This window comes from Macaca fascicularis, chromosome 16 (genome assembly GCF_037993035.2).
Source record: "Macaca fascicularis isolate 582-1 chromosome 16, T2T-MFA8v1.1".
Lineage (NCBI taxonomy): Eukaryota > Metazoa > Chordata > Mammalia > Primates > Cercopithecidae > Macaca > Macaca fascicularis.
In genome coordinates, this window is record NC_088390.1 from 7,813,329 (window position 1) to 7,835,970 (window position 22,642).

At 49.0% G+C, this 22,642-nt stretch overlaps 1 protein-coding gene across 1 annotated transcript in view; it reads left to right on the plus strand.

Annotated features, from left to right (window-relative positions):
- The window catches only part of DNAH2 (dynein axonemal heavy chain 2), a 123,766-nt gene that overhangs the window by 38,248 nt on the left and 62,876 nt on the right, over positions 1–22,642 (plus strand). The window contains exons 15-31 of the mRNA XM_045375386.2: positions 2,890–3,036; positions 4,635–4,791; positions 5,025–5,264; positions 5,557–5,745; positions 5,926–6,073; positions 7,193–7,385; positions 9,973–10,173; positions 10,259–10,415; positions 11,703–11,877; positions 12,949–13,112; positions 14,813–14,974; positions 15,079–15,182; positions 17,175–17,331; positions 17,481–17,563; positions 17,678–17,858; positions 18,563–18,701; positions 22,293–22,510. Coding sequence (XP_045231321.2) covers positions 2,890–3,036; positions 4,635–4,791; positions 5,025–5,264; positions 5,557–5,745; positions 5,926–6,073; positions 7,193–7,385; positions 9,973–10,173; positions 10,259–10,415; positions 11,703–11,877; positions 12,949–13,112; positions 14,813–14,974; positions 15,079–15,182; positions 17,175–17,331; positions 17,481–17,563; positions 17,678–17,858; positions 18,563–18,701; positions 22,293–22,510 — 2,815 coding nt within the window. The remainder of the gene's footprint in view (positions 1–2,889; positions 3,037–4,634; positions 4,792–5,024; positions 5,265–5,556; positions 5,746–5,925; positions 6,074–7,192; positions 7,386–9,972; positions 10,174–10,258; positions 10,416–11,702; positions 11,878–12,948; positions 13,113–14,812; positions 14,975–15,078; positions 15,183–17,174; positions 17,332–17,480; positions 17,564–17,677; positions 17,859–18,562; positions 18,702–22,292; positions 22,511–22,642) is intronic.

Sequence of the window (22,642 nt, forward strand, 5' to 3'; positions counted from 1 at the left end):
CAGTTTTTATATTGAGAACTTTGATTTTTTTTTTTTTTTTTTTTTTTTGAGACAGAGTCTGGCTCTGTTGCCCAGGCTGGAGTGCAGTGGCCGGATCTCAGCTCACTGCAAGCCCCGCCTCCCGGGTTCACGCCATTCTCCTGCCTCAGCCTCCGGAGTAGCTGGGACTACAGACGCCCGCCACCTCGCCCGGCTAATTTTTTTTGTATTTTAGTAGAGACGGGGTTTCACCGTGTTAGCCAGGATGGTCTCGATCTCCTGACCTCGTGATCCGCCCGTCTCGGCCTCCCAAAGTGCTGGGATTACAGGCTTGAGCCACCGCGCCCGGCCAAGAACTTTGATTTTTATAAATTAATTTTGTACCCAGCAACTTTTACAAATATGTTTAAAATCTTTTTTCCTTTAAAAACATTTTTATTATGAAACATGTCATACACAGAGATATACTTAAAACTTGTATGTTCAGGCCGGGCGCAGTGGCTCACGCCTGTAATCCCAGCACTTTGGGAGGCTGAGGCAGGCGGATTATGAGGTCAAGAGATCGAGACTGTCCTGGCTAACACGGTGAAACCCCGTCTTTACTAAAAATGCAAAAAATTAGCTGGGCGTGGTGGCGGGCACCTGTAGTCCCAGCTACTCAGGAGGCTGAAGCAGGAGAATGGTGTGAACCCAGGAGGCAGAGCTTGCAATGAGCCGAGATCACACCACTGCACTCCAGCCTGGGCAACAGAGCGAGACTCCATCTCAAAAAAAAAAAAAAAAAAAAAAAAAAATTGTGTGTTCAGTTTAACTAATGAACCATTATAAAATAATACAAAATGCCAAGTCAAGGATTGCCAGAAGTCCTAAAGCCTCTCCCCACTGCCCACTGAATAATTATTTTTTCAGGTGAATTGTTGTTAGCACTTAAAATTCAGGAGATTTTACATGAAAAACCAATTTCTGGCCTCTCTTGAAAAATCAGAAAATGCAGCCACACTGGGCCCACATTTTCAGATGGCAGCAACCGCCTGGAGCGTGGAGTGTGGCTTTTTTAGGGGGAGCATATGCCCTCTTCAGCTCAACTTTAAGGCCAAGTGTCAGTTGCCATTTATCATCACACTTGAGCCACTTGCCTTGGAGGTAGGTGTCTGAATTTCTGAACTTTGCTTTAGCATATTGAAAACAGAAGGAGGTTGGATGTCGGAAAGTGAGGCCAAGGAAGGATGCATGCTTCTGGTGCAGGCGGTGGGATGGTGCCCTTCCCTGAGACAGGAGCTCCAAGTTTAGAGAAGATGATGTTCTTGTTTCTAGACACACTGAGTTTGAGGTGCTTGTGGATGAGCAAGCAGGGCAGAGCTATCTAGGAGACAGTTGCACAACCAAGCCTGGAGCCCAGGTTAGCCATGCAGGTTTGGGGATCATCAGCTTTTGGAAGGCAGCCGAAGCCGTGGGAGTGGAGGAGATGACCAAGGGGGAGTGTGCTGGATGTGAAGAACCTCGGGGAGTCCACATTGAAGGGAGCCGCAAGGAAAGCAGATTCTTTACTGTGTCCCCGGCACCTAGCTGAATGATATTTACATGGGGTGCTGGAGAGAGGAGGATACTCCTACTGAAAGGAAGGGTAGAAAAGAGGACCGTGGTCCAGAAGCCAGGGAAAAAAGTGCGTGGGGTATAGTCCGCCACGATGTTAAAACCTACAGGCATGCCGGGCGTGGTGGCTCATGCCTGTAATCCCAGCACTTTGGGAGGCCAAGGTGGGTGGATCACCTGAGGTCAGGAGTTCGAGACCAGCCTGACGAACATGGAGAAACCCCATCTCTACTAAAAATACAAAAGCCTGGAGAACCCACGTGGGACAGGCAACCGTGAATCATAGTGGTGCCAAGCTGTGTGGTCATGTGACCTTCTCCAGCCTTTCCCACAGGGGCTCGAGGGGAGGACAGTCGGATTTAGCCAGCACTGGCGTTTTGTCAGGAGGTTTAGACTAAGGAATGAGACAAAGTGAGTGAAGATTGGCAAGAGAGTGGTTAAAATAAAGGATAGCGAGGTCTGTGGAGGAGGAAGTGAAGTAGGGTAGGGGTTAACAGGAAGAAAGGCCAGGGCTCAGTGGCCTGAAAAATAAGTAGGCTGGGAGAACTTGAGGACCAGTGCTGGGATGCAGGGAGGAAGCTGGGCCCTGGGAGCAGGAGGTCTGAGTGGGCTGTCTCAGATAGAGCGGTTGTGAACAGCAAGCTTCAGGGCGCGGCATGGGAGTGGCAGCTGGAATAGGAAAGAAGAGACCACTGGATATGAGGTGGCAAAGAAAACTTAAGATGAAGGCTTCAAATGCAGTTTAAAATTTCCTGGTATCTCTTTTTTTTTTTTTTTTGAGACAGTGTCTCTGTTACCCAGGTCGCCCAGGCTGGAGTGCAGGGGCGCGATCTCAGCTCACTGCAGCCTCCACCTCCTGGGTTCAACCGATTCTCCTGCCTCAGCCTCTTGAGTAGCTGGGACTACAGGCACCCGCCACCGCGCCCAGCTAATTTTTTGTATTTTTAGTAGAGACGGGGTTTCACCGTGGTCTCAATCTCCTAACCTTGTGATCCGCCCGCCTTGGCCTCCCAAAGTGCTGGGATTACAGGCGTGAGCCACCGAGTCCAGCCAATTTTATACTTTTTTTTTTTTTTTGTAGAGACGGGATTCCACTGTGTTGGCCAGGCTGGTCTCAAACTCCTGAGCTCAAGTAATCCGCCTGCCTCGGCCCCACAAACTGCTGGGATTACAGGCGTGAGCCACCACACCAGGCCTCTGCTTCATTTCTTATCTCGGCATTTCCCCGTGTGTCCCAGCCTCTCCCGCTTGCTCGGTTGTTCCTCTAGTTTATCCCCTTGTGCATTCCCCTCACTGCCTGGCTTCTCTCTCTCAAAGGTTCCTTCTGATTCTCTTTGTGGAAATTGACTACTGGGAGCGGCTGCTGTTTGAGACGCCCCATTACGTGGTGAATGTAGCCGAGCGAGCGGAGGACCTGCGCATTCTGCGTGAAAATCTGCTACTTGTTGCTAGAGACTACAACAGGTAGAGCTCCAGTCCTCACTGCAGCCCTTCGAGATGCTATTTGATTCCTCCTTTTTCTCTTATCTGCCCTGTGATGTTGTCCATTTTCTGCAATTTCTGTCCTCTACATTTTTTTCCTCTCAAAAAAAAAAAAAAAAAAAAAAAACAAAGGGGCCGGGCGCGGTGGCTCAAGCCTGTAATCCCAGCACTTTGGGAGGCCGAGACGGGCGGATCACGAGGTCAGGAGATCGAGACGATCCTGGCTAACACGGTGAAACCCCGTCTCTACTAAAAATACAAAAAACTAGCCGGGCGAGGTGGCGGGCGCCTGTAGTCCCAGCTACTCAGGAGGCTGAGGCAGGAGAATGGCGTAAACCTGGGAGGTGGAGCTTGCAGTGAGCTGAGATCCGGCCACTGCACTCCAACCTGGGCGACAGAGCGAGACTCCGTCTCAAAAAAAAACAAAAACAAAAACAAAAACAAAAACAAAACACAAAGGTCTCCCATTCTTATGGCTCTACCATTATTCCTACCCCTTGTAGTTTTATCTTCTAGCTGCAGGGTGGAGCATAAAGCCAATCAGGTCCCCTCATACCCCATAGGGCACTTGGACCACATATATCGTAGCTCTGGGCCACTTCTCTAGGAATGAAACAGGCTGGTGTTAGGATTATGTGCACAGAATAACATGACTCATTGAACTAAGTCCTGCTGCCCCCATCCCTGCCTCAGTTTCTGGACTGCCTTGGTATTCTCTCTGGAGTGAGGCTTTGTTCCGGGTTAGGTACTGTCTTAGTCTGTTTGGGCTTCTATAACAAAATGCCATAGACCAGGTGGCTTATAAACAACAAACATTTGTTTCTCACGCTTTTGGGGGTTGGTGAGTCCAAGAGCAAGGCGCCAGCAGATTTGGTGTCTGGTGAGGGCCTGCGTCCTGGTTCATAGGTGGCTGTCTTCTTGCTGTGTCCTCACATAGTAGAAGGAGACAAGGGAGCTCTCTTAGGCCTCTTTCATGAGGGCACTAATTCCATTCATGAGGGCTCTACCCTCATGACCTAATCACCTCCCAGAGGTCCTAACACCATCACTGTGGGAATGGGGGTTTTAACATACAAATTTGGTGGGGACACAAATATACAGACCATAGCAGGAAACTTTCTCAGCCCAGTTAAAGTCCAAGGAGGTGCAACCAGCAGTCTTGTTTGAGTGTCTAGAACTGCAGTGTCCAACATGGTGGCCTCTAGCTGCATGTGGCTATTTCTGTGTAAATTAAGTAAATAAACTTAAAAATTCGATTACTCATTGGTACAGGCCACATTTCAAATGCTCCATAGCCATATGCGATGAGTGGGTGCCATATTGGACAGCACACATTGTATTAGGTTGGTACAAAGTGATTGCAGTTGTTGCCATTACTTAGATGACAATCACTTTTGCACCAACCTAAGAGAACACTCCATCATTGCAAAAAGTTCTTTTGGAAGTACTAGTCTAGGATCTGGGATCTAGGATCTAGACTAGTGGTCTAGAAACATTCAGATTTCTCCACCATTTCCTGATGTGGAGGAAAGATCTTCAGGGCTTGTTCCCTCTGGCTACCAGGCCTCTCTTACGCACAGGATTATTGCCATGCTGTCCCCAGATGAGCAGGCCCTTTTCAAAGAGCGTATTCGGTTCCTGGATAAGAAGATCCACCCGGGACTCAAGAAACTGCACTGGGCCTTGAAGGGGGCCAGTGCCTTCTTCATCACGGAGTGCCGTATACATGCCAGCAAGGTGGGCCATGGTCCCTAGACCCTAAAGGTCTGCAAGGCTGATGGGTCATTTATACTCGAGTGTTGCATAGAGATTGGGAAACCTGTGGGTAGTGTAAAAAGAATTAAGTTTGCTTTGGGAAGGACTTTTTTGTGTGTCATCCAGTTTAGCTGGAGAACAAGTGGGAGGGTAGAATGAGGTCCAGATGGTCTCTTCTCAAGCTGAAACTCCCCCATGGTGGGGCCTGACTCTAGGTGCAGATGATTGTGAATGAGTTCAAGGCATCCACTCTGACCATTGGCTGGCGAGCCCAAGAGATGTCAGAGACGCTGCTGGTACGCATTAGTGGCAAACGGGTATACAGGGACCTGGAATTTGAAGAGGACCAAAGAGAGCACCGGGCAGCTGTACAGAAGAAATTGATGAGCCTGCACCAGGATGTGGTGACCATCATGGCCAACTCTTATGAGGTCTTCAAGAATGATGGTCCTGAGGTAGGGTTCCTGTGGCCAGGATGTTGTGGTTGGAAAAACCACAGTCCCCCAGTTTCATCAGGCCATTCTCTTGCTCCCGACCCTTTTTTCTTTTTACCAGTGTGTACTTCTCAAACATCGTGCTCTAGTCTTGGACTCAGCCGACCTTCAGTCCTCACACCTCTTCCTCTAGGACTCAGAGTCCTGCCTTTCCATTAAACCAAGTTGTTTCCTTCCCTGTTGAAATCTCATTTCCCAGGATGTGCACTGTCTTCCCTGAAAAGTTCTCTTTTTCCTCCCTCCATCCCATCAGATTCAGCAGCAGTGGATGCTGTACACGATTCGGCTGGACCGCATGATGGAGGATGCCCTGCGCCTGAATGTGAAGTGGTCACTGCTAGAACTATCCAAGGCTATCAACGGGGATGGAAAGACCAGCCCAAACCCACTCTTCCAAGTCCTTGTCATTTTGAAGAATGATATGCAAGGAGGTGTGGCACAGGTAGGAACCGCTTTGCCCCCAAAATCTCAAAACCATTACATCTTATTTGTCAGTTTCGCTTAATTCCTAAACTTGGTCCTTGGCCTTGACTTTATCCTGTGGCCTTCAGACCTGCTGCTGAAGTGTGTGACCTTCCCAGTCCTAAGGCTTATCTCTCCCTCTCCACTGGGTTCCTCACAGGTGGAATTCTCACCCACTCTGCAGACTTTGGCAGGTGTGGTCAATGACATTGGCAACCACCTCTTTTCCACCATCTCTGTCTTCCGCCACCTCCCTGACATTCTCACCAAGCGCAAGTTACACCGTGAACCCATTCAGACAGTTGTAGGTGAGTGGGCAACGGGGAGGGCACAAGGCACAGGGTTTCACAGGCTGTCGAGTGGGCCAGACCAGGAGGAGAGACCGGGGCTGTTTCCAGATGTACTGGGCCAGTCACCTCCATGACCTGGGGAAAACTCAGGTCAAGGGACCAGATCCGCTGGGCGCAGTGGCTCATGCCTGTAATCCCAGCACTTTGGGAGGCCGAGGCAGGTGGGTCATTTGAGGTCAGGAGTTCGAGACTAGCCTGGCCAACATGACAAAACCCCATCTCAACTAAAAATACAAAAACTAGCCATGCATGGTGGCAGGTGCCTATAATCCCAACTGCTTAGGAGGCTGAGGCAAAGAATCACCCAGGAGGTGGAGGTTGCAGTGAGCTGAGATCATGCCACTGTACTCCAGCCTGGGTGACAGAGTGAGACTCGGCCGGGCGCGGTGGCTCAAGCCTGTAATCCCAGCACTTTGGGAGGCCGAGACGGGTGGATCACGAGGTCAGGAGATCGAGACCATCCTGGCTAACACGGTGAAACCCCGTCTCTACTAAAAAATACAAAAAAACTAGCCGGGCGAGGTGGCGGGCGCCTGTAGTCCCAGCTACTCGGGAGGCTGAGGCAGGAGAATGGCGGGAACCCGGGAGGCGGAGCTTGCAGTGAGCTGAGATCCGGCCACTGTACTCCAGCCTGGGCGACAGAGCGAGACTCCGTCTCAAAAAAAACAAACAAACAAACAGACAGAGTGAGACTCCATCTAAAAAAAAAAATAGCGGGGGGACCAGTTTGGGGAAGGGAGCAGGGGCACGGATGGGGGTTGAGATTAGGTGACCAATGCTCATGGGATTTGGGATTTGGGATGGGAGATGAGGAAAGACAAGCTTGGGACTGGGACTGGGACTAGGCTATAAGAGACCTAGATACCAACAGGCAAGACATCAGATCCTATGAAGGAGACATTAAGAGTCACATTTTTACTTTCTGCCTACTCCTTTACCTTCTAACGTGCATGTTTGAGCTGTATTTCTTTGGGAAGCTGGTTTTGGAGTGGAAGGTCTGGAGCAGTGGGCAGGGCCCAGGCAGAACTTGGGTTGGGGTGGAAGTCAGTGAGAAGCATTTTTCTTGATCCTTTGAAGAGCAAGATGAGGACATCAAGAAGATCCAGACCCAAATCAGCAGCGGCATGACTAACAACGCGAGCCTGCTGCAGAACTACCTCAAGACCTGGGACATGTACCGGGAGATCTGGGAGATCAACAAGGACTCTTTCATTCGTCGCTACCAGCGCCTCAACCCACCTGTCTCTTCTTTTGATGCCGACATTGCCCGGTGAGTGGTGAGGGTGGACTGAAAGTCTGTCTGTAGGAGGCACAGCACTAGAGGAGGAGCCCGGGCCTAGAGTCTTCGGAAGCAGGTGGTGGGGCTGAGGACGACATGTGTCCTCAACGACAGGAAAAGAACAAGACCTAGGACATTGGACCTTTGCTTCTCAAGGGGTAGAGATCAAGGAAGAGCTGGACACGATTTAGGTGAAAAGCAGTTGTCTAGGGGAGGATGGCAGGGCCTGGTGGGAAAAAGGAAATTCCAGAGATCTGGAAGGTGAAAGAAATGAGCCCTTTTATTCTAAGAAGGCAGATGGGAGTTAAGTGGAAGATTCTTTTGTTTGTTTTATTTTGTTTGAGACAGGGTCTTGCTCCGTCATTGCCCAGGCTGAAGTGCAGTGATGTGATCATAGCTCACTGCGGCCTGGACCTCCTGGGCTCAAGTGATCCTCCTGCCTAACCCTCCCGAGTAGCTGGGACCACAGGCACATGCCACTATGCTTGGATAATTTTCTTTTCTTTTCTTTTCTTTTTTTTTTAAATTTTTTGTAGAGATTCTATGTTGCTCACTCTGGAAGAAATTTTTTTTTTTTTTTAAATTTCTTTTATTTGAGACAGAGTCTCACTCTGTCACCCAGGCTGGAGTGCAGTGCAACCTCTGCTTCCCAGGTTCAAGCAATTCTCATGCCTCAGCCTCCCGAGTAGCTGGGATTACAGGCATCTACCACCACGCCTGGCTAATTTTTGTATTTTTAGTTCAGACGGGGTTTCACCATGTTGGCCAGGCTGGTATCAAACTCCTGACCTCAAGTCATCCACCCGCCTCAGCCTCCCTCAGTGCTGGGATTACAGACGTGAGCCACCATGCTTGGCCTAGAAGAAGATCTTAATTTCTGATCTTTTTTTTTTTTTGAGACGGAGTCTCGCTCTGTCACCCAGGCTGGAGTGCAGTGGCGCGATCTCGGCTGACTGCAAGCTCCGCCTCCCGGGTTCCTGCCATTCTCCTGGCTCAGCCTCCCGAGTAGCTGGGACTACAGGCGCCCACAACCGCGCCCGGCTAATTTTTTTTGTATTTTTAGTAGAGACGGGGTTTCACCGTGGTCTCGATCTCCTGACCTTGTGATCCGCCCATCTCGGCCTCCCAAAGTGCTGGGATTACAGGCGTGAGCCACCGTGCCGGGCCTTAATTTCTGATCTTAACTCACATCTTTTTATGGGCCTCTGGTCATTCATTCATTCATTCTGTAAACATTCCATAAACATGCATTGTATGGGCCATGAGGAGTTAAGGAAAAAAAAAAAAAAAAAAAGAAAGAAAAGAAATGAGCAAGTTCTTTCCTCCTGAGGGCTCTAGAGTAGTAAGGAAGATAAAAGTACAGCTGAAAGAGCGGTGGCCGTGGTGTCATGAGAAGACTTGGAATTGCAGCTGTGCCACTTACTAGCTGTGTGACTTTAGGCAGGTTTTCTAGATTATCTGGGCCTCAGTTTTCTGTGAAACAGATATTACACTACGTACCTTGGAACCTTGTGAAATGATTAAAGATACATGAAAGCACTTTGTAGGCTGCAGCCGTGGGCTCATGTACTGCATTATTACACAGCTGCACCGTGGTAAGTACTATGATGAAGGGATATAACATGCCAGGGCAGTTCAATGGAAGGAGAGAGGATTTCCAGCTGGGGATTTTAGGGAAGGCTTCCTGGAGGAAGGGACTTTGCATAGGATTTCAACAGGCAGAGATGGGCAGTGGGGAAGGCATTCCACATGGAGGAAATGGCATGAGCAAAGGCCTAAAGATGTGAGTCCGTGAGCACGTTCACCCTGCAGAGTGAGATCTGCAGCATAGGCACAGGAAAGGAAGAACGCAAAGGGGCTCTGCAGCAGCCAAGTGGATTCTCCCAACCACCGTATGAGGCAGGCTCTGTTATTATCACTGTGTTACAGATGAGGAAACCAAGGCTCACAGTTAAAAAAAACAAACAAAACCTGCTTGAGGTCATAGAACTAGGAAGCAGCACAGGGTGAACTCAACCCAGATCTGTGCCACTCTAAAGCTTTTTTTTTTTTGAGATGGAGTCTCACCCTGTCACCCAGGCTGGAGTGCAGCGGCACCATCTTGGCTCACTGCAGCCTCCGCCTCCTGGGTTCAAGTGATTCTCCTGCCTCAGCCTCCCCAGTAACTGGGATTACAGGCGCCCGCCACCACACCCAGTTAATTTTTGTATTTTTAGTAGAGACAAGGTTTCACCATGTTGGCTAGGCTGGTCTTGAACTCCTGACCTTGTGATTCACCCGCCTCAGCCTCCCAAAGTGCTGGGATTACAGGTGTAAGCCACCACGCCCGGCCTCACTCTAGAGCTTTGAATGCCAGACTAAGAAGTTTGACAGCTATCTTATAGCCAGTGACTGGGAAAATGACAGTCACAGCTGCATGGCTGGGGCAGATTGGAATGAGGGATGCCTGGGAGTAGAAGAACTCTCTAGAACTGCTGCCCAGATATGGGTGGAAGGAAATGAGACCTGGAGCCTGCGCTGGGACAGGGGGCATGTCTGAAGAAAATGACATTCTAGCTGGGATCCGGGGCTCTTGCAGCTACACAGAAGTTGCTAATAACGTGCAGAAAGAGGAGACCGTCACCAACATCCAGTTTGTGCTGCTGGACTGTTCGCACCTCAAGTTCTCCCTGGTGCAGCACTGCAATGAGTGGCAGAACAAGTTCACGACTCTGCTCAGGGAGATGGCTGCTGGGCGTCTCCTGGAGCTGCACACCTACCTGAAGGACAATGCAGAGAAGTGCGGGCTGGGGCGCCCTGCAGGAAGGGGCCAGGGGCAGGCCCTGGGCCTTCCACTCATTAGAGCTCCCTTTGCCCACCTTCAGAATCAGCCGCCCTCCCCAGACGCTGGAGGAACTGGGGGTCAGCTTGCAGCTCATGGATACCCTGCAGCACGATTTGGCCAACCTGGAGACTCAGATCCCTCCCATACACGAGCAATTTGCCATTCTTGAAAAGTACGAGGTGCCAGTCGAGGACAGTGTGAGTTCCTGTGGTGTTTGGTCTACCTGGAACCCGTATGGGCGGCAGATTGCAGGGGAGGCCCTTGGCTGTCCTCAGGGAGAGTAGAGAAGTGACAGGAGGAGGAGACTCCAGATTTGAAAGCCAAAGCTAGCTCAAACGATACCTTTACTTAGCTTCTGGATTTCTTTTTCCTTTTTTTTCTTTTCTTTTCCTTCCTCCTCTTCCTCTTCCTCTTCTTCTTCTTTTTTTTTAAACAGAGTCTGGCTCTGTCACCCAGGCTGGAGAGCAGTGGCACGATCTCGGCCTACTGCAACCTCTGCCTCCCAGGCTCAAGTGATTCTCCTACTTCAGCCTCCCGAGTAGCTGGGACCACAGGTGCATGCCACCACACCTGACTGATTTTAGTATTTTTTTGTAGAGATGGGGTCTCATTTTGTTGCCGAGGATGGTCTTAAACTCCTGAACTCAAGCAATCTGCTGACCTTGGCCTCTCAAAGTGCTGGGGTTATAGGTGTGAACCACTGCACCCAGCTGGTTTTACTTACTGCATTTACTTTTTTTTTTTTTTTTTGAGACAGAGTCTCGCTCTGTAGCCCAGGCTGGAGTGCAGTGGCCGGATCTCAGCTCACTGCAAGCTCCGCCTCCCGGGTTCACGCCATTCTCCGGCCTCAGCCTCCCGAGTAGCTGGGACTACAGGCGCTGCCACCTCGCCCGGCTATTTTTTGTATTTCTTAGTAGAGACGGGGTTTCACCGTGTTAGCCAGGATGGTCTCGATCTCCTGACCTCGTGATCCGCCCATCTCAGCCTCCCAAAGTGCTGGGATTACAGGCTTGAGCCACCGCGCCCGGCCTGCATTTACTTTTTGTTTGTTTTTTTTTTTTTGGTTTTGGCCTCATTCTCAGACAGACAGCTTTGAGACTGTTTTTTTTTTTTTTTTTTGAAACAGGGCCTCCAACCATTCCCCAGCCTGGAGTGCAGTAGTGCAATCATGGCTCACTGCAGCCTCAACTTCCTGGGCTCAAGTGATCCACCTCAGCCCCCAGAGTAGCTGGGACTACAGGCATCTCAAGTGATCCTCCCACCTTGGCCTCCCAAAGTGCTGGGATCACAGGTGTGAGCCACCACACCTGGCCAGGGTTTCTTTTAGGCCCAGCAACTCACACTTTGACTTTTTTAGGCCTTGTCACATGTACAAAACTCATCCCCAGACTCTGGTCTGGAGGATCAGAAAAGAGTCCTTAAAAGCCTTTATGAGAGGGCAGACCTCCTGCTCCTGGTCATCTGCCACTCTCTGACACCCCCAGGTCTTGGAGATGCTGGACAGTCTCAATGGGGAATGGGTTGTCTTCCAACAAACTCTGCTGGACAGTGAGCAAATGCTGAAGAAATACAAGGAGAAATTCAAGACAGGCCTGATCCACTCGGCAGATGACTTCAAGAAGAAAGCACATACGCTTCTGGAAGATTTCGAATTCAAAGGTACTACTTGATACACCTCTCCCGCTTCTTTAGCCTTTGTTTAGAGACCCCGCCTTCCAAGCCCAGGTCCTGGGAAGGGAGAACAGGGAGGGGAGGCGGAGGGTGGGTGCTGGGGCAAGGAAGAGCCACCGCTCAGGAGGAAAGGAGGAGGACACTCAGTGGCTCTCGTTTTGGGCACAGGTGCAGCTCATAGCATTTCTACTTTTCTTTTTTATTTCTGTTGCTTTTTTTTTTTTTTTTTGAGATGGAATCTCTCTCTGTTGCCAGTCTGGAGTGCAGTGGCTCGATCTCAGCTCACTGCAACCTCTACCTCCTGGGTTTAAGCGATTCTTCTGCCTCAGCCTCCCGAGTAGCTGGGACTGCAGGCGCGTGCGCCACCATGCCTGGCTAATTTTTGTATTTTTAGTAGAGACGGGGTTTCACCGTGTTGGCCAGGATAGTCTCGATCTCTTGACCTTGTGATCCGCCTGCCTCAGCCTCCCAAAGTGCTGGAATTACAGGCGTGAGCCACCGCGACCGGCCCCCATTTCTACTTTTTTTTTTTTTTTTTTTGAGACGGAGTCTCGCTCTGTCTCCTAGGCTGGAGTGCAGTGGCACGATCTCCACTCACTGCAAGCTCCGCCTCCTGGGTTCACGCCGTTCTCCTGCCTCAGCCTCCCGTGTGGCTGGGACTACAGGCGCCCGCCACCGCGCCCGGCTAATTTTTGTATTTTTAGTAGAGACGGGGTTTCACTGTGTTAGTCAGGATGGTCTCGATCTCCTGACCTCGTGATCCGCCCATCTTGGCCTCCCAAAGTGCTGGGATTACAGGCGTGAGCCACGGCGCCCGGCCCATTTCTACTTTTCTTATCCCGACTTTCGTATTCCATCTGTTCCTGACTCTCAAGCCGCATTTAGGAGTTTTTGCTAAGATTAACCATCATTCTTTCAATGCGTTCCCTCTTGTTCTCCTTCCCTTCCCTCTCTCACATGAGGAGAGAGGTGAGATTTGCCCACAAAGAGATAGGAGAGCCGTGGCTGTCCTTGCCAGATGTGAGCGGGAAGCTGAGCTTCATCCTGAATCCTCCACAGGCCCTTTCACCAGCAACGTGGGACACATGTCTGCCCTAGACCAGATCGGACAAGTGCGGGCCATGCTGATGACCATGCGGGAAGAGGAAAACAGTCTCCGAGCCAACCTGGGCATCTTCAAGATCGAGCAGCCACCCTCTAAGGACCTTCAGAACCTGGAGAAGGTGGTGTGCTGAGCGAGGACCCTGTGGTCACTGTCGATAAGGGGCAGGGACAGGATAATGGGTCCTTAGCACCCACAAAGGCAGTGGGACGGGAGAGGAGCTCACGAGGAGCTTTTGTTTCAGTTGAGGTAAAATTCACATAACAAAATTAATTATTATTATTTTTTTGAGACAGAGTCTTGCTCTCTTGCCCAGGCTGGAGTGTGGTTGCGCAATCTCGGCTCACTGTAACCTCTGTCGCCCGGGTTCAAACGATTCTCATGCCTCAGACTCCCGAGTAGCTGGGATTACAAGCATCCACCACTATGCCTGGCTACTTTTTATATTTTTAGTATAGAGATGGGGTTTTACCATATTGTCCAGGCTGGTCTCGAACTCCTGACCTCAGGTGATCCACCTGCCTCAACCTCCCAAAGTGCTGGGATTACAGGTGTGAGCCACGGCGCCCCACCAAAATTAACCATTTTGAAGTGAACAATTAGTGACATTTAGTGATTCACACCACCTCCATCTAATTCCCAAACATTTGTATTACCCTAAAGGAAACTCTGCCCCTTAGCAGTCACGTCCATCCCCCGTCCCCCGCCCCAGTCAGTTATGAGCCTATTTTCCAGCTGTGTGATTTGCCTATTCTGGACACTTCATACAAATGGAACCATATCATACGTGGCCTTTTTTTTTTTTTTTTATTTTTTTTTTATTGAGACGGAGTCTCGCTCTGTCACCCAGGCTGGAGTGCAGTGGCCGGATCTCAGCTCACTGCAAGCTCCGCCTCCCGGGTTCACGCCATTCTCCTGCCTCAGCCTCCCGAGTAGCTGGGACTACAGGCGCCTGCCACCTCGCCCGGCTAAGTTTTTGTATTTTTAGTAGAGACGGGGTTTCACTGTGTTAGCCAGGATGGTCTCGATCTCCTGACCTCGTGATCCGCCCGTCTCGGCCTCCCAAAGTGCTGGGATTACAGGCTTGAGCCACCGCGCCCGGCCATATGTGGCCTTTTTAATCTGACTTCTTTCATTTAGCATAATGTCTTCAAGGTTCATCCATGGTGTAGCATGGATCAGTACTTTTTAAAATGGCTGAATATTCATATTTGAATATTGTATGAATTTACCACATTTTGTTTACCATTCACCAGTTGATGGACATTTGGGTTATTTCCACCTTTTAGCTAAAGGGAGTAGTGCTGCCATGAACACGCGTGGACTTGTATTTGTCTGAACACCTGTTCCCTATTCTTGTGGGTGTGAGCCTAGGGGTGCAATTGCTAGATCATATGGAAACTCTATGTTTAACTTTTTGAGGAGCTGCCAAGCCATTTTCCACAGCAGCTGCACCATTTCACATTCTCACTAGCAGTGTACAAGGCTTCCTATTTCTCCATATCTCCATGCCAACACTTATTTACCTTTTTTTTTTTTTTTTTTTTTTGGTTCTAGCCATCCTAGCGGGTGTGAAGTGGTATCTCACTGAGCTTTTGATTTGCATTTTCCTAATGACTCATGACATTGAGGATCTTTTCCTGTGCTTGTTCCTTGATAAGGAACAAGGCGACAGAGTGGAGAAATTTATGTGGACGGAGGAGGCCGCTGTATTATCTAGAGGGAAAGCGTCACAGAGCGAGAGCAGCGAAGGGCCTGGGCGTCCGTCGGGGAGGAGGAGGGCAGGTGCCACTTCATGCAATGTGCCTTTCTGCTCTGTAGGAGCTTGATGCCCTCCAGCAAGTCTGGGAGATCACACGAGACTGGGAGGAGAACTGGAATGAGTGGAAGACTGGCCGGTTCCTGACCCTGCAGACCGAAACCATGGAGACCATGGCCCACGGGCTGTTTCGTCGCCTCACAAGATTAGCCAAAGAGTATAAGGTGGGGAGAAACAGGGCGGGGAGGCGGAAGAGAAGCTAGTGGAGGATCGGGGTCTATTCCCAGGGAGGTCGTCGGGTCTTCTGATGCCCCCAACTTTTGCTCAGGACCGAAACTGGGAAATTATTGAAACCACTCGCTCAAAAATAGAGCAGTTCAAGAGGACCATGCCTCTCATCTCAGACCTACGGAACCCTGCCCTTAGAGAGAGGTGAGGCTGCCCCTCTGCTCCCGGGTGTCCACTCTGCCCCGCTGGCCTGCGCCACCACCTGGTCCCTCCCATTCTCCTCTCCACGGTGTTCACAGCTCTCTCTTCCCCTTTGTCCACAAATGTATGTCTTTTTCTCTTTCCTCTTTTTAACAAACATTTAATTTTGATGGACGCATGAAAATTGCATACACTTATGGTGTACAGCATAATGTTTTGAAATATGTACACATTGCGGAATGGCTAAATTGAGCTAATTATCATATGCATTACCTCACATACCTATTTTTTGTAATGAGAATACTGAAAAGCTACTCTCAGTGGTTTTCAAGTGTACAATAGATTGTTATCAACCATTGTTGCCACAATGTACAGGAGATCATCCCTCTTGTTTAACTGAAATTTTGTGTCCTTTGACCAACACCTCCCCAACTCTCCACCTACCACCCCCAGTCCCTGATAACCAGCATTCAATTCTGCTTCTGTGAGTTCAACCTGTTTGGACTTCACATATGACATATGAGTGCGATCATGCGGTGTTTGTCTTTCTTTGCCTGGCTTATTTCGCTTAGCAAAATGTCCTCCAGGTTCTTCCATGTTGTTGCAAATGACAGAATTTTCTTCTTTCCTGTGGCTGAAGATATTTCACTGTATATATGCACCACATTTTCATCCTCCATTCATCGCTTGATGGACACTCAGGGTGATTCCACATCGTGGCTATTGCGAATAGTGCTCAGTGAACATGTGGCACAGACACCAAGCCTGCCACTGTCCTCTGCTTCTTGCACTGTCTCAGGTCATCCAGCCTTGCTGACTCTTGTTCTCTGCCCCCTGCCCTGGGGCCTCCCGCTGTCTGAGAGGGAGTTGTCTATCATGACTAAGCCTTATGTCTTTTTTTTTTTTTCTTTTTCTGGGAGGTAGACAGAGTCTCACTCTGTTGCCCAGGCTGGGGTGCAGTGCTGTGATCTCGGCTCACTATAACCTTCGCCTCGCGGGTTCAAGCAATTCTTGTGCCTCAGCCTCCCGAGTAACTGGGATTATAAGCACCTGCCACCATGCTCGGCTAATTTTTGTATTTTTAGTAGAGATGGAGTTTTGCCATGTTGGCCAAGATGGTCTTGAACTCCTGGCCTCAAGTGGTCCGCCCGCCTTGGCCTCCCAAAGTGCTTGGATTACAGGCGTGAGCCACCCGGCCCGGCCCGCCTTATGTCTTTTGTTATACAAAAGATTTTATTTTGAGATAGCCAAAAGTATAACTTTCTTTCTGTATGGTTTTTGCCTTTGTGCCTTGTTTAGGAAGACCTTTCCTATCCCAAAGTTACAAATACATCCTCTTCATTCTGTCTTCTAATGCTTTGTGTTTCTCAGGTTTAACTCCTTTAATCCGTCGGAATTTATCATATGGTAGAGAATGCATCTCGAGCCATTGGGGATAGATTTATAAAAATGAAGTAATTTTTATAAATGGTGTTTTAATAATGATCTATCCATTTAAGAGAAAATAATTTTGCTTCTTCGTCTTTCTTCCAGTATAATGTTTTTGGCAATGCCGAAACCATTAAGTGTTATACGGTTATGTATAACCTAACCACTTTATTTGCTTACATTACTTAACCTCTCTAAGCCTCAGTTTTCTCATCCGTAAATGGAATAATAATAATTCCTAATTTATAGAGTAGCCATGAGAATGATATGAGATGTTTCATGTAAGGCCTTTACTCAGTGTAGATCTAGAGTAAACCTGCGGTGATTCGTTGTATGTTTTGTGGGCGCAGCTGCCTCAACTCCCTCTCCAGATAATCCACTCCTGGAGGGTCTCACCTCAATCTTCGTATTCCCCATGGTGCCTATGATTGCATCTTCAAACCTGTTTAGCAAAATGAGTTGAATCATGAATTAATAACTACGCAGAATCACAGTGTCCCAGTGGGAGACAGCACTGGGAGTGATGGTAATGCTCCTGACCTCACACCCTCCTGTTCCTGGCTGCAGGCACTGGGACCAGGTCAGGGATGAGATCCAGCGAGAGTTTGATCAGGAATCTGAAAGCTTCACCTTGGAGCAGATTGTGGAGCTTGGGATGGATCAGCACGTGGAGAAAATTGGGGAGATCTCTGCTTCAGCAACTAAAGAGCTGGCTATAGAAGTGGTACGACCCTCCTCTCCCATGCTCCCACACCTCCTGCACCTCCTGGAGCACAGGCTTCCAGCTGTTCATCATCTGATGATGCCTCTCAGCTCCTGTTCCCTTTAGGGAAGAGATACCTGACTGCTGTGTCCCCCAATTTCTCTCCACAGGCTTTACAAAACATTGCCAAGACCTGGGATGTGACTCAGCTCGACATAGTACCCTACAAGGATAAAGGCCATCATCGGCTCAGGTTGGGGGGAGCTGGGGCTCCAGGAGAAGAGGGGGCTGTGTGACCTGGGCTGCAGCGTGGGGCCAAGGTTGGGCAGGTGGGGATGGACTATGATTTTGACCCCTTGTGTCCCAGAGGTACAGAAGAAATATTCCAGGCGCTGGAAGATAACCAGGTAGCTCTGTCTACCATGAAGGCATCTCGCTTTGTCAAGGCCTTTGAGAAGGATGTGGATCACTGGGAACGCTGCCTCTCCCTCATTCTGGAAGTTATTGAGATGATTCTCACAGTGCAGCGTCAGTGGATGTACTTAGAGGTCAGGACTCAGCGCCCAAGCTTTTCCTGCTTCCTGCTTTTCCTCCTTCATTTGCTTAAGACCTAGATTTTGCCCTGTTATCAGCCTCATTCTCCTACCTTTAAAGTCACTCTTCATCTAGGACCCAGCTGTCTGATTCTTAGGTATTACCTCTCACCTTAGATTCCCTCCCTAACAAGTTTTTGTTCTTCTTCCTAGATTTTTCTTCCATTTTTCTTCTTAGACCCAAGTACCTGGCCCCCGACTTCCAACTTTCCTTGTAGAACTTGGGCATCTTGGCCTTTGACTTCTTGCACTCTGTATCTTCTACTCAACTGTCACCCACGATCTGGGAACAGGGAGCAGAGGGTGGAGAGTGTGTAAGAAGTGGCCTCTGGCTCAAGCCTGTAATCCCAGCACTTTGGGAGGCCGAGGCGGGTGGATCACGAGGTCAGGAGATCGAGACTATCCTGGCTAACATGGTGAAACCCCGTCTCTACTAAAAATACAAAAAAATTAGCCGGGCGTGGTGGCGGGTGCCTGTAGTCTCAGCTACTTGGGAGGCTGAGGCAGGAGAATGGCGTGAACCCGGGAGGCGGAGCTTGCAGTGAGCCGAGATCGCGCCACTGCACTCCAGCCTGGGAGACACAGCGAGACTCTGTGTCAAAAAAAAAAAAAAAAAAAAAAAAGAAGTGGCCTCTCACCCCAATTTTTGGCCCCCTCAGAATATCTTCCTAGGAGAAGACATCCGCAAGCAGCTGCCCAATGAATCAGCCTTATTTGACCAGGTCAACAGCAACTGGAAAGCCATCATGGACAGGATGAACAAGGACAACAATGCTCTCCGGAGCACCCATTACCCAGGTCAGAGCTCCAGGGCTGCTGCCCTGACACAGCTTCGGCAGGCACTCTGCTTGGTCATGGTTGCATGTTTCATTGATTAAAAAGACTGATGCCCCCAGCTCTCATAACATGTCCCATCTCCATCACCTCTTCTAAGCATTAGATCACAATTCCATAAATTAAACTCAACAAGTATTTGCGTGGAGTATAATAATGTAGTGGTTAAAAGCATGGGATATGGAATCAGTCAGATTAGTTTATTTATTTATTAAAAAAAATTTGTTCTTGAGACGGAGGTTTGTGCGTTGCCCAGGCTGGAGTACAGTGGTGCAATCTGGGCTCACTGCACTGTCCACCTCCTGGGTTCAAACGATTCTCCTGCTTCAGCCTCCCAAGTAGCTGGGGAATACAAGCATGTGCCACCACCTCTGGCTAATTTTTTAAATTTTTAGTAGAGCTGGGCTTTCACCAAGTTGGCCAGGCTGGTCTCGAACTCCTGACCTCAGGTGATCCACCTCCCTCAGTCTCCCAAAGTGCTGGGATTACAGGTGTGAGCCACTGAGCCCAGCCTACATTGACTTTAGTTTAGCAGATTAGCCTTCAGCCATGGGATGGGGTAGGGTATGGGGAAGAAAGGGATGAACACATGGTAAGATGAACACATAGTGAGGGCTGGTTGACTGGAGGAGACTGGGGTAGAGAATCAGGGAGTCAGGTTTGACAACGGGCATCTAGAATGGGCATCCTGTGGTGAAGAATTCTGGCGGGGGTACAGAGGACCTCTTCATTTTACCTAGGGCTAGTCTTAACAGTGCTTCATTTTTCCAAGAGCCTTCAGTATACACATCAATAAAAATAACTTTAATTATTCTGATAAAAGGTAAACATGAAAAGTTATGATATGCAAAGTTGAATGACAATGACTGATATTATTTGAAATAATTGATTGAATTATATTTCGGAACAATTTATAAGCAAAGCCAAAAAAACAATGATCCCTTTGTTGAATGCACAGAATAAATCCATCTTGTCCACGGCTACTGAGTCTACCTGTGATCTCCGGGGGTCACTCAGGTTTGCACTCACAGGACCCAACAGCCTGTAGACCCTGTGTTTGAAGGCATGAGGGTTACCTCTGAGTCACACTCACTAGTGTCCCTCCTTTCTTCAGAAAGCTAGAAACTAGGAAGACAAGGGGAAAATCAATCAAGACCTAAGGTATGGGGCTGTAGGCTGGGAGGAAACTAACATTATTGAGAAGCTACCGATGTGAATACATTTCAATTAGTACTCGCATTGGTTTTTTTTGTTTGTTTTTTGAGACGGAGTTTCGCTCTTGTTGCCCAGGCTGAAGTGCAATGGCGCGATCTCAGCTCACCACAACCTCCACCTCCCAGTTCAAGCAATTCTCCTGCCTCAGTCTCCCAAGTAGCTGGGATTATAGGCGTGTGCCACCACACCCACCTACGTTTGTATTTTTTTTTAGTAGAGACGGGGTTTCACCATGTTGGTCAGGCTGGTCTCACTCTCTGACCTCAAGTGATCCACCCGCCTCGGCCTCCCAGACTGCTGGGGTTACAGGCGTGAACCACCACCGCTGGCCTCACGTTGATTTTTGAGATGGATTTTATTGCCATTTTATACACAAAGGGGTCAAAACTCGATGAGGTGAATTGACATGCCAGTAAGTGAAAGAACTACTGTTTGATTGGGAGTCTTCTGCCGCCTGTTCTGGAACTCTTTTTGCTGTGACATGAGGGACACTGGCAAGCCCAGTCCTTGTAGATTTCTTTCACTGTGTGCACATGACATGTATCTAAAGTGATTTAGCTTGCTAGATTGTGTACATGGAGGGAAATCTCTACTTTTCAGAAGCTCTTGGGTGGGCCAGTGGATCCCTAAGTTCTTCCCCCAGCCCTTCTTTTCTTTTTTTGCCTATGGGAAATGAAGGAAGATGGACCCCCAAGTTCTTCGGTGGGTGTGTTATACAGTGTCCCCCGCTACCCACTGGGGATATGTTCCAAGACCCCCCAGTAGATGCCTGACACCTCAGATAGTCCTGAATCCAATTGCCATCAATCAGAACATGTTTCTGTTTGTGTTTGCCTCCCATAAATTCAATGCCCTTCCCATCTTAACTAAGCACTTGTTATGCACCGAGGCTGTAACTTTTGCAGTTTGAGGTGCGACAGCAAAACTATCATGAATTTCTTTTTCCTTTGTCACAGTTTCGCAGATAGAAGATTCAGATTCTTTTTTTTTTTTTTTTTTTTTTTGAGACGGAGTCTTGCTCTGTCGCCTAGGTTGGAGTATGGTGGTGCGATCTCAGCTCACTGCAACTTCCACCTTCTGGGTTTAAGCGATTCTCCTGCCTCAGCCTCCCGAGTAGCTTGGCTTACAGGCACCTGCCACCACGCCCGGCTAATTTTTGTATTTTTAGTAGAGATGGGATTTCACCATGGTGGCCAGGCTGGTCTTGAACTCCTAATCTCGAGTGATCCGCCCACCTCGGCCTCCCAAGTATTGGGATGACAGGTGTTAGCCACTGCACCCGGCCAGAAGATTCATTCTTACTGTAGATCTCAGCAACCTCAGTTGAGAACTTTCACCTTTTCACTTAAAGGAAGGAAGCTCTTTATGGAAGCACTTTACGGCTTCTCTTTGGCGTATCTGAATTGGCAGCATCACTACTCTTGCACTTTTGCTTACATTATTAAGTTAAATAAGAGTCACTTGAACACAGGCACTGCTGTGATGTCACAACAGTCGATCTGATAACCGAGAGGGCTACTAAATGACTCACGGGCAGGGAACCTCTTCAGCGTGGAGACGCTGGACAGAGGGATCATTCACATCCTGGGGCACAGAGCAGGATGGTGAGAGATTGCATCACACTACTCAGAACAGTGTGCAATTAAAACCTAGGAATTGTTTATTTCTGGAATTTTCCATTCAGTATTTTCGGACCACAGTTGTCTGCAGGTAGTTGCAACCATGGAAAGTGAAACTGTGGATAAGGGGAAGTTACTGTATTAATGAAGTCATGGCCGGGCGCGGTGGCTCAAGCTTGTAATCTCAGCACTTTGGGAGGCCGAGACGGGCGGATCACGAGGTCAGGAGATCGAGACCGTCCTGGCTAACCCGGTGAAACCCCGTCTCTACTAAAAATACAAAAAACTAGCCGGGCGAGGTGGCGGGCGCCTGTAGTCCCAGCTACACAGGAGGCTGAGGCAGGAGAATGGCGTAAACCCGGGAGGCGGAGCTTGCAGTGAGCTGAGATCCGGCCCCCGCACTCCAGCCTGGGTGACAGAGCGAGACTCCATCTCAAAAAAAAAAAAAAAAAAATTAATGAAGTCATATATGATGTATCATTAATGCATAAATAGTAACCTGTACAATAGTGCATAATGAATAGTGAGTCATGAATTAATGGAGAGAATGGGATGAGCATGATAGAGGGTCTGGGGATACTTCTTTGCGTCCAGAAACCCTCATGGCAGTCTGTGCCTCGCTGCTCAAGAGCTGGCAAAGAACACAGAGTTGGGGCATCCAGATCCCCCCAGGGCAGTGGAAAGAAGGCCATCAAATGGCATTCATCGCGCTTCTTCCCAGGCCTCCTGGACACATTGACAGAAATGAACACAATCCTGGAAGATATTCAGAAGTCTCTGGATATGTATTTAGAGACCAAGCGACATATTTTCCCCCGCTTCTACTTCTTGTCCAATGATGACCTACTGGAGATTCTGGGCCAGTCCCGAAACCCAGAGGCTGTGCAGCCACACCTCAAAAAATGCTTTGACAACATCAAGTTGCTGAGAATCCAGAAGGTCGGTAGAAGTGGCCACAATGAGATGGTGGGTGGGTATGAAAGGCTTTGGAAGGGACCCTGCCCTCCCAACAGGAGGGCCATGTTAATTAATGATTCTCGATTCTCAGGAGATAGAACTTCTTCGAATTGG